Genomic DNA, 12953 nt, shown 5'->3' with positions numbered 1-12953 from the left:
TCATCACTTAGCCAATACTACCTCAATAATATCAGCTTATGACACTTAAAAAAAAGGAAAAAAAAAGAGAAACTACTAAGAATTTAGGTTGCATACTTTGCAGCATCTCCGTTTATTGTGTCCCTTTTGTTTGCACAAGCTACATGTTCCTTTAGTTTGACCTTCTCTAGCGTCCATTTCATTGTGCAACCGTGTTGATTTTGGGCGACCTTTGGTAGTTCTTTTCATCACGTCACGAGGAATAAGCACTATGTCCTCTTCAGGAGGCCAATAAGATTTGCCAGGTATTGGATGAAAAAGTGGAGCCCAAGTTCTCCCATAGGTAGATGGTGAGTACCAATTCTGAACCAAAGCTTTGTAATCCAGGCTACAATATTGGCATACAGCAATTACATGGGAACAGGGGAATCCAAATATTTGCCACCTTTGACAGGAACAATGTTTTTCATTTAACTTGACAACTTGGACACGAGCACCTTTTCTTTTATTTATAGGTGATCGACCAATTTTAATGCTGAATGAACCAGTGGCTCGATTAAATAGGACTATTTCATGTCGTCCAGCCTTGATCCCATAAGAACTTATTTTTCCATCTACAAAAGGAGTGAAGGATTGGCCGCTAACACTTCTTTGAACTGCTAATTGCCGTCTAATGGCAAAATAGCTGTTGACATGATAGAAAGTAAGTTGCACCAAAACTATTATTGGTAAAGAGCGTGCACCCTTCAACACACTGTTAAATACCTCTAATAAATTTGTTGTCATTATACCATATCTTTTGCCACCATCATGTGCCAGAGCCAACTTCTCAACTGGCAAATCATCTAGCCATTTTCGAGCTTCCGGATTTATCTTGCCAATTGTTTCCATCTTTCTCTGAAAGTTGAAAACCTGATTTTCATTTGCAGCTGCAACTAGAAGGTCTTTCAATATTTTGTCATGAAATTTAGTCTTAAAATTACTTCCTAGATGGCGGATACAAAAACGATGGTAGGCAAATGGTTCAATCCACTCTAATCCAACCTGATTCATTGTGGGAATAATACCTGGATGATGGTCAGATATCACACAGAGGCCCCTTTGTTGAGTGACAAATTCCCTTATGCATGCCATAAACCAACCCCAACGTTCATTGTTCTCACTCTCTACAATTGAAAAGGCAAGTGGAAATAGTTGATTGTTTGCATCTGCTGAAACTGCAATAAGCATGGTTCCTTTATATTTCCCATATAAGAATGTACCATCTATACTTATCACAGGACGGCAATGCTTAAAACCTTCTATTGAAGCACCAAAGGCCCAAAATACATGATTAAATATTTCTCGCGATGGGCTAGTGTATGCAATGTCCTAATCCCGATATACAACTGTTCCAGGAATTTTCATCTTGAGAATTTCCATGTACCTCGGAAGTAACTTATAAGATTCTACCCAATCACCAAAAAGCTCAACAATAGCCTTTTGCTTTGCCATCCATGCTTTCTTCTTAGAAATGTTATAGCTGAATTTATCTACAATTTCAGCTTCAATTGCTGACAGTGTGATTGACATCTGAGCCTTCACTAGTGCTTTGATTTGATGGGCAATGAAGCACGAATCTAATTGAAGATGATCTCAGTTTAGGATAGGATTCACACAAGTATGAGGGCCTTCATATTTTCGCATTTCAAAGAACGAAGTTCCCTTGGGAATTGAAGCACGTAACCTCCATGGACATTGTGATGCTTGTTTACATTTAAGCACCCATAGAGTAGGTGTAGAATAAATTACTTCAAATTGTTGATGCACCCTAATAGAATATGATTTCACTGCATTTTGTAAAGCTTCTTTGGTTGTAAACCTTTGGCCAACATACAACTCGCCATTGTCAGAGAGGGCTGTAGATTGTCGATAAGAAGTTAATGCATCAATTGCTGTGCTTGTTACCTGTTCCACATTGATGAACTCTGGAGCTGGTGCCTCTTCATATGACATGAACTCTTCAGCAATTTCTTCTTGTTCTGCCTCATCTTCATAGTTTGACACATCATTATTAATATTAGTGCCATCCAAATGAAAATTATGTGGTTCAACTGAGACAATTTCTTCAACAGTACATGTATAATTAACTTCAGATGAAAAATCACCCGTCACATGTTGTACTTGTTCTATTCTTGCCTCAGTGGACTATTGCTGCTCCAAAGTATTATGTGATGAAAACATCTCCCTAGCTAGCTGCTGATCTTTAGGTCTCAACAATATGTCATAATTTGTTTGAATGTCCTCTTCTAATAAATTTTCTTGGGTGAGTAATTCTATGACAGAGCCGCTGCAAAAACCTTGTTGATCACTTGTGATAGAAGTTATTTCCAAATAAAATTCCAAACAATGAACCCCAGGTTGTTTTGCAGTATCGAGAACTATACTCAAAGTATCATGATCTTCAACAGGTAATGGTATATAATCCTTATAGGTACTTGGATATCTACAAATAATTTTGATCTTAACTTGATGTTTTTCATAACCAGTGATAACATATATCTTGTCCATGAGTTCATGTTATTTTATTTGATAACTTACTCGAATGGCTTTTGGAGCAGCACCCTCGTAACTAAGACCATGTGTGCCCGTTGTCATCCTACCATTCCAATAAAAAAATATAGTAACATTTCCTCCGGCCATTGCTACAAATTTCAGCAACACCGCCTACACAAAATTTAAAAAATCATTAATTAAGCAAATATTGTCATGCTATCTAAAACAAGAACTACTAAAGTTGCTCAAAAATAACACAAGCACCGATTGATGTTGAATAAATGTGCAAAAATATTTCAAGTATACGAGATTATTTGATCATGTGATAGAGAGGCACTATAACTGAACATGCTCATATATGTAATGGAAATCAAACATATTGAGCATGAATCTATGTTGTTATGTAGTTTTTCTCCTAGACATTTTATCAAACACACGGTGTGAGAAATCATTTGTTATACAATTAATATTCAAAAATTTTTTGAAGGCCATAGCAATGTTCCAAAAACTGCACAATAGAAAAGATAAGAGAATAATCTTTGTTTACCTTAATATTATCAAGGATGATAATGAAGTTTTAGATACTGTTAATATAAATATGAACTTCTCAAAATTATGTTTGACAAGGAAAAGACAACGAAAAGAAAAAATGCGAGAGAGAGAGAGAGAGAGAGAGAGAATCGGGAAAGATATTAGATGGAAAAAAGAAATAGAGTGTGCCTCTATCTCTATCCTGACACATGTGCAACTTATGCGGCAAAAAAAAAAGATTATAAAGGTAATAAATTTTAAAATTAGGTTACTTTGGGTATATGCTTTAGAATGAGAGTTATTTTGCCAATAAACACAAGGAAAAGCACCACTAAACAATGAATATATTAGGGGAGAGAATATTTAAGTTTCATTATAGAAAGGTTGGGTTGGGTTGGGTTGGGTTGGGTTGGGTGGTGAGATAGAAGGAGTTGTAAATAAGAGGTTTACAGCAAATGCGATTGCTCAGTCATTATATATTGTGTAGATACTGACTTCCATAAACACAAATGTACACACATATTTTTGCTAGATTTTTAAAGTGAAAAAATATCTCAAAAAAGTAATTTAGATGATTTTCTTCTCTGGGTTGTAGCTAGTATTTTGCCAAAAACAATTCTAAAGAAACAACATATGGTTATTTTTGCAAAGTGATGCGTGAAACAATGGCAAAGTGTATTTTTAGAAGGGAAAATGACCTGTTTCATCTCTCACATTTTGCAAAAATATTCTTTTCGTCCATCACTTTTAAAATGAAGCAAATTCGTCCCTGATATTTAAAAATTAAAGCTATTACATCCCTGAACTTAATTTTCAATTTGAATCAAACCATCCAATAACCCAGTAATAAATTTCGGAAATAGAATTGATAGATCATTCGGTCAATTTCATCATATTCACATGACATTTATTAAACCAAAAAAATAAAAATTATAAAATAAAAGGTCATTCTTTGTCTTGGAATAGTAGAGTTTTTTTTTTTTGGTAAATCTTTTCATGCACCGTTAGTATATCCGCTTGCGAATCTTGATATGTATCATAAATATAAAATTTGGGGTTTAAATTTAAATTAAAATGATATGGCGGTACATAAAACCGTCAATGTATACAATGATAATGTAGGAAAGATTAATCTTTCTTTTTTATGTTATAATTTTTTATTTTTTATTTTTAGGTTCATTAAATTTCACAAGAATATCAAGTTGAGTTAACCAAATAATCTATCAATTACACCCCCAAAATTTGTAATCAGGTTGATTGGTAGTTTGATTCAAATTGAAATTTGGATTCAGGGATGTAATAATTTAAGTTTTTAAATGTCAAGGACGAAATTGCTTCATTTTAAAAGTGAGGGACAAAAAGAATATTTTTTGTGAAATGTAAAGGATGAAACTGATCATATCGGTTCATCGTAGTTAAGTATCTTGGAGATCTTGGAAAGATATTTATTATCCTTTGAACACTATTGAAAAGAATTATTTTTACGAGATATTTCTCAACTCCAATGAACTCTACATTAATTAAATTAAATTTTCCATCAGAACTGCGAGAGTAAGCAAAAAATATTCTTCAATAATAATTTTTCCCTTTCCCATTTACCAAATCAAACTATTCTTCTTCCTTTGTTGAATGAAAACACTCTCTCTTTAAAAAGAAAATCATCACTTTCCATTTCTATAAACAAGCTATACAAATCAAAGCTATCAATTCAAAAATTTCACTCAAAGCTATCAATTAATTCAAAATTTTTCAATAAATAAATTTAGGTTTAAAGGTACAATTCTTTTCAATAATCTGCAAAACATAATAAATATCCTTGCAAAATCTTCAAGATATTTTACTATGATGAATATTTTGAAAATACACTATGCCATGTTTTATGCATTAGTCCAAGAAAAACACGTCTTTTTCTTTAGTATAGTTTTTGCAAAGGACTTGCTACAGGTCCATGAATGAAAATCATCTAAATTACATTATTTGAGATATTTTTATTTTTAAAACCCAACCAAAATATGTGTGTACACCGAGCTTGTGGGATCAATATGACAAACTGTTCAGGATCAATAAAATCTATACACTGCCTCATCATTCGGTAATTCACATACTTGAACAAATTGTTCTTCTCTACTTTTGTTAAATTTTTAGTCTCCCTGGCTCACAAGTAAGGATGGGCCCCCGCACCCCCGCCTCGCTGACTACAAATTCCTACCGCCCCACCCCATCCCCCACCCCCCGCCCTGCCCCGCTTCCTCCGCGGGTGCTCCCGCGGGGCTAATTAAAATTTCATTATAGTTATATAATTTTATTTTAGTTAAATTTTAGTAAATAATCAAGTACTAAAATAGCAACACATTACCAAATTATTATTCATTGTAATTTCACAATTGAAACTTATAAAAACAATCAAACAAAAGTTATTTGAATACAATCAAACATGATGAAATAAATACAACTAAAGTAGTCAAGTTTTCACTTTTGGCACAAATACAATCACTAATTCATTATTGTGCTTGTGTTTTTTTTTTTGAAAAAAAGTTATTGTATTAAGTGTAATTAGGGATTTAGTATAAATGTACTAGTAAATTTAGTATAACTAATTAATAATTTCTATGAGTAGACATATATAATTATTAGTATAATTGATAATATCAATTATATTACATATACTAATATACATTATATAATACATATAACTAATAATATCATTATCATAAGTTTGAAACTAATTAAATTAAATATTATATATATAATTATATACATATATTTATTTATTTATATATTTATTTCTTTTAAGCCCCCGCCCCCCGCCCCGTTTCTAAACGGGAGGAAAAATTCCCCCCCCCCACCCCAACCCCTGCCCCATTAGTCTCCCCGTGGCCACCCGCCCGCATTGCCATGCTCTTCAATATGATAACTTGCAACAATCAACAATTCTGATAAGATTCTTTTGTAATCTCTATCTTAATATCTACAATTAGAGGTGTTCGTCGACTAGTAATTGGAAATTCGATAACAATAAATTTTGGTAATTTAGGATCGATTGTTTAAAACCAATTTTCAATTACCATCCAAACTTTAGTTTGGTAAATTGGATTGGAGAATCGTTAATTTGATAATATCTATCCAAAATCCAAAATTTCAATAGTGAGTTAAAATACTTTAATTTTCTCTAAAAAATTAAATCAATTTAACTCATAATATCCCATATGTTTTGCCAATAAAATTCAATCAATTTAACTCAAACAAATATGATGTAAAAAAAATTAGGTTCATAATTCTAGGTCTTAACTCATAATCTTGATTCTTATACAACATTGAAATAAACAAGAACTTCAAAATTAATTGTCAAGCTAAATTCAAACATGTCAACTTCTATCAAAATTTGACTTCCAAATATAGTTATAGTTAAGTTAGCTAATTAGTATTTAGTAATAGGATCAAGATTTGCTCTTATATGTAGTAGTAATATATATATATATATATATATATATATATAACTAATATCAATATATATAATTAAAATTTTGATAATTTGACCAATAAGCAGTAATTTGGTATTGTATTTTTAATAGTTATTCTTGAACCATTTTATTAAACATTATATTTCGATTTTTTCAAATTTCGAAATCTGACCTAAATTGGATCAGTTGGTTTTTTCGATATTTTTGAAATATGAACATCCTTACCTACAATCAATTTATCAATCATGAGCCAATTTTATGGTCTAACTTTCACCAACTGAATACTACAGAACCAACTTCGTCATCTTACTCGATCAACTAAATACTTTCGGGCAAACTTTGTGCCCTATTTCTCTAATAATATAAAACACCTGGGACTAAACTAGTGGGCTGGCTCTAATAGCAATTTTATAAATCAAATTTTTTTTTTTGATAAATTAATTCGAAAGGATCAGATTCCATAATCAGACATTACATAATGTAATCCATAACGAGTCTTAACATAACAACAAAACAAGAAATATAGGGTTGAAATAGTAGCATCTAATATCAAATGGCTAATCATAGCCTCAACATTCAAAGCAGGTAAAAATGAGACCCATTTCATGGAGACGCCAGTCAGCCAGAAGTGTCTCGTCCTTCGCTGCGGCTGGTGCGGTGCGAGCTCATATTCCTCCTGGCCCAACCGCGACGTATAGCAGACCAAGCTAAAACAGCGCCAGCGGCACAGCCGACACCTATGCGATAATTCACAGTAAGCACCGCCAATCGCCTGTAGGGATGCATCGATCGGCCTTACGAGAGAGACCACAGAGATCTAATGCGAATAGAATCCAAGGGGACTCCGTGGAGAGAGGATGAAGTAGCAAAAAATCTTCTGTCTGGGAACTAGGGCTCCCTTATAAACTAGGGCTTTTTAGTTTGTTTGGATAAGAGTTTATTTGCATGATTTATTTGATATAATTACTGTAACATTTTTTGTGATGTGATGTATATGAGATAAAAAGGTGATTGAGAAGATAAAAAGATGGTTGAAATTTGTGAAGTAAATTTTTAATTTTGAAATCAAGCCAATCCAAACAAAATATTCTGATAATAATTCAAACCATAGAGGGATAAGATAATCATTTGAGATATAAATTTGAGGCAAAGAAAAAAATTAGCTCACAATAACAACTTTATTAATATTTCAAACAAAGGACCAAAGTCATACCACAATCAGGACTCAAACTCTCTTAGACTCACTTTGGACTCTTTTAAGAAAATATTTCAACTAATGACTTATTTATAACCTACTACACTTGTTGAATAAGAAACTACTTGTACAAAAATTATCAAATAAAGCACAATCTTCTTAAAAAGACAACTACTAAAAACCTAATTCCAAACAAAACTATTAAATAATTAAATAAAAAACTTTTGGACTTGCATGTCCATCAACATCTTTAACTAAGTAGAGGTTATTTTATTAGATTAATCTTTCCTATACTAATAATGTATACACTGTCAGTATTGGATGAATGATAACTATAGAAATTTTGAATTTGAAATCTAACTTTTACACATGTGTCATGGATCCAACGCTGATAGTGTATATACTGTCAGTATATATAAAATATACTCTATTTTATTGGGTAAATTTTTTCTATATTGATAATGTATACACGAGTAATTAATGTCACATAATCTAATTTTAAATTTGAAATTCTTTTTTTTTTTGCCACATATAACAAACATCTAAAACTACTGATGTAAAAAATCTACACTAATAGTACATAAAAACTTAATCCTATTCTATTTTTATTTTGAAAATCTACGAGTTAAGCTCAATTCGAGTTTAGAATTTACTCACGGACTCAATGTTGAATAAGATTATGGGAGTAGGAGAGTATTTAGATAAATTTAGGGTTGAGCCCGGATATGATAAGCTAAAACTTCTTTCCAAAAGGATTGCTAAGCTAAAGTTGAACATAAAAAATTCACAATTAACGTCAACTTTCGGTATCTCTATCCAAATTTATCCATCTATGACCCACCATTTTCCATGCCCCAATAACTGCAACCAGTGCACATGTTACCAAGTAATTAAAGGACTGATACCTTTCATTGTTTAGCATATACCAAGCAAGAAGACATAAGACACGTCTGCATTCTCAAGATAGCCCAACAGAGAGAGAGTAACATGGGGGTCTCAACTCTCACGTTCATTGTCTCCAGCAACATCCTTCCAAGTGTAGTAATCAAAGTAGAGTCTGGCCCAAAACTTTTGAGCAAATACTAGGGACTCAAAGTGAAGATTTTTTTTTAAAGCCTTTTCACCTCTAACTGTTAGGCTCACGATTCAAATCCTGAACATGATAGTGAGAGAACTCTAACCATCGAACCAACTCTAATAGTTCAAAATCATGTTATAATACCAATCAATCAACCTCTTGATATCTTTGCAATGTGTGATGCAAGGCATCACATTTACCCACTCATTGCCTCTGTGCTTTCGCAAAATTCAATCCATAGTTCAAGCTAAGTCGGTTGCATAGGATTGTAGAGGCAAGTCTCATCTTACTTCGACAAAGCATTTTGATTCGCACAGCACATAATTTTTGCACTCCTTCGTATAGTCTGGATTCAATAAAATTTTTTATTTATTTCTTGTGTTCTCTTTATAGTTATAGCATAACATCACTATCCTAGTCTCACTCTGCCCACGCCAATATGTTAGTTTGCTATAATACCATATGTAATAATTAATCCTACAGCCTTTAATTGTAAATGATGGGCCTAAATTTTCAAAATCAAGTTTTTTTTTATTAAAAGCAAATTCTATTAATAAATTGCTGAAACATCCAGTACGATTTGATCTACATCATTGCTCTAATAACAGGTTAAACATACACTAAAAATTACATATTTGTAATTTAACGGATGCAATAGATCCGAAAAATTATGAACAGATCTAAAAAATATAAGAAATTTTAATGTTGTCTTCTAACAAATAAATCGCTGCAACTCACCTCTGTGTATGTTGCAATCATTAGGTCTACTAATCAATGATTTTAAACTCCAATAATAATGATGAGATCTATCGAAATTAGATATAGGATCCAAAAAAAATTTCAAGTCACAACTAGATCTAAAATAAATTCATATCTAAACACAAAAATCTCCATAGTAATTAATAGGAGAATAGAAAATTCACACTAGAAATCTCTAGGAGTAACAAAAAACTCTCAGTAAGAAATTTAGGAGAGATTTTGTTAGAAAAACAAAACGAAATTCAAGTTATTAGTTACGCACAAGAGCATCATGTATCTATAACTTTTTCATATCTTTTGATTTTATTATACGTCACGGTGGGCAATGACAGAACATGTCTAAGCATATGTTATACTAGACCTGGTTGGCCTTTTTGTCTACTTAATTTTGGACAATTGATAGGTTCCATAGATTTTTTACCCCCATTGGCCAACGCTGACATTTTCTATTCTAGTCGTCCCCATCGGGACGTTAGCAAGTGATAGGCCAAGCTGAGATGCGGAAAATCCGCAAGTCCACATTACAATGATCCTATATACCAGAACTATTCTTGAACATTCACAAGTGAAATCCTAAGTAATAATTTTAGGACTGCAAGGAGGCGAGTTGAGCTTGTGCAATAATCGAGCTAAAATTAATACTTAAGTTCGTATTTGAGAAGCTCATCAAGTTCCTGACACTATTGGGTTATTTGGATTGAGTTCGTCAAATTCTTGATACTATTCATGTAGTTCAATGGTCATAATAACTTACTTGACTTGACTTGAGTTTGAACATGATGAAGTTATCAGAATTGGTTCAAGCGAGCTCAAATAATAAAATAATATAATAAATATTTTACATTCATAAAAACAAAAGAAGTATAATATATATAATATAATTTCCCTTATATATATGTATATATATATACACACACATATATATATATATATGATTTCCCTTATATATATAATATTTATATTTGTACCCTCACAAAAACTAAATTTTATCCTAGTTATCCAATTATATATAACTAACATATTTTTCACCACGCCTACCTAAGAACATATTGCCAACATTACTAGCAATAGGCATAACTACCAACATAACCATCAATTTAATAAAGAAAATTTCATAAAAATTAATATATTCTTAAATTGCACACCCAACATAACTATGACTTAATAAAGATCATTTCATAAGAATTAAAATATTCTTAAATTGCAAATACATGGGTGTGCTCTTAACTCTAGTTTATACTATATATCTATACTATATTAAAAGGGAGAGAGGAGGGGTTGGTGTAAACTTTTTGTGTCATTTTTTTTATAATTCCTATTTAATCCTTCAAATAAAGGGTAACAAGATATTGTCATCTTCCTAAAATAAACACACATACAAACACATACACACACCCCCAGTTGTCTAGCCTAACAAAAGTTCCTATAAGGCAAGTGAACAACTTTCTATCCAAAAAAAAAGTAGAAAAACAAAGAAAAACACAATTCTTCCATCTGTATTTCTCAAAAAGACCTTCAGCAACTACTAAAAAATTTAACAATTTTTCTTTTAAAATTTTTTCCTTTTGGATTGCACACACATAAGGTGTGCCATTTCCACTAGTAATAAATAAAGAAAAAGTAGATGGTTTGATATAAACAATTAGTTTAGAATTCCTCATGTACTTTTCAAATAATTCCCTACCACTAACCCACTTCAACTTAACTACCAATATCACATAATCAGTGAAATATACCTACCACATTTATCACTTGAACATAGCTGCTAATATCACATAACTACTAAACTACAACTTACAATATTGTTTAAAAAAAACTTCTATTGAAATACAAAGGGAGAAATGCAATTTTGGTCCTTAGTGTTTGGCACTAGTACAATTTGGTCCCTAAAGTTTTAGAAAAAACAAATCTAATTCCCAATGTTTATTATCTAGTTTAATTTTAGTTCTTAAAATTTTGGTAAAAATAAATTTGGTCCCCAATGTTATCAATTTAAAGCAAATTTAGGACAATTGACAAATTTTTTCAAATATTCATGGAATTAATCACGTGCAACTAGATGCTCGTTGAATTAGACTTCTTAAAAAAGAAGCAAAAAAGTGAGTAATCTTGAACAATAAGAAGAACTCATGTGATGGCACACTAGTAACTAATTAACCAAAAAATTAAAGAAATAAAAGAAATTTGTTAATCTATACAAGAAAAAATTAAGTATTATGATTTTTTTGCTTAGGGTAGCAGGTATAGAGAGTGAAAATAAATTTTATATCGATGAACCTTGTGACACCCCCACAATTTTTGGTTTCATAAATTAGCTATATTAGTTTGAAATTTTCCATGTTTTAGGGATTCATTTTATTTGGAAAGAAAATTTGTAATTGCAAATTTATGATATATTTTGATAAAGGTGTGAACCGTTGGAAAACTTTAAAGAATATCACTGGATAAGCTTATTAAGAAGAAATAAATATAAGAAATAATAAGTATGAGTTAACTAAAGTGACAAGTATGCAATTATGAAGATTGAGATAAGCTTGAATTTATTATGTAGTGGTTATAAAATCTTTATTCTTGATACGTTATGCATTAGCAAGAATACATTTTATTTTAAGTGTGCTAATGATAGTGATTTCTTTATAAATTAGATTCATTTAGTTAGAAGCAATTGATTATATTGAATACTAGGAGTAGAAATTGGTTACGGAAAAACCAAAAGAAAAGGAAATGTTGGGGAATTTCATGAATATAGACATCTCTTGTGCAATTAGAGCTAGAAATAATTAGTGAAGTGATAACTATTATTTTATTGCAAGTTATTAGTAATTTAGTATGAACTAATGAAGGGATAAGTTTACAATTATTGTTCTAGAAGTCAACATAAAATAAATGCTAAATAGTAGAGAGAAAATGCAAAAATTTTGAGGAATTTGTAACTGAAATAGAATTATGGTTGGAAGACATTAAAGGAGTTAAGGGAATTAATTATTGTAGGAAATAAAGAGTCTGGAAGATATTAAGCCTTCTTTTGTAATTGACGTAGTAATTGTTTGGTGAGTTAACAAAGGGAGGTTACAAACTTTTTAATAGTTCTAATTTATGAAGGAGGAAGTAGAGGCTACTATAAAAGGAGATAAGAATCCGAGGAAATTTAAAGAGTGGTAAAGTTCAGTAAAAAAAAAAAGAAAGGAGTGAACACTCAACTAGTTCCGTTGGAGAATAAAGTCTGGAATTTGAGAGTGAGTACTCCTTTCAAAAACTTACTTGAAGTTCATGTGTTTTTCAAATGAATTTTGTTTACTATATTTACCAAATTATGTTTCAAAACTAGAAACACTTGTTTGATTTTGAACTGTTGAATTTTCATAGCTCATGAATTATTGTGAAAACAGTTTGAATTTTCAAAGATTTATATATG

The 12953-nt window shown here is 31.3% G+C and overlaps 1 protein-coding gene across 1 annotated transcript; it reads right to left on the bottom strand.

Moving 5' to 3' along the window:
• Nucleotides 1-75: 75 nt before the first annotated feature.
• On the bottom strand, nt 76-1209 carry LOC113759665. Its single transcript, XM_027302242.1, has one exon. It carries the CDS (start codon nt 1207-1209, stop codon nt 76-78), a length of 1134 nt encoding a protein of 377 aa, XP_027158043.1.
• Between the last annotated feature and the right edge of the window lie 11744 nt (nt 1210-12953).

This window comes from Coffea eugenioides, chromosome 2, assembly GCF_003713205.1.
Source record: "Coffea eugenioides isolate CCC68of chromosome 2, Ceug_1.0, whole genome shotgun sequence".
In the NCBI taxonomy this organism is placed as follows: Eukaryota; Viridiplantae; Streptophyta; class Magnoliopsida; order Gentianales; family Rubiaceae; genus Coffea; species Coffea eugenioides.
Note: the sequence above shows the minus strand (reverse complement) of the source record. Positions and strands in the feature narration are given on the sequence as shown.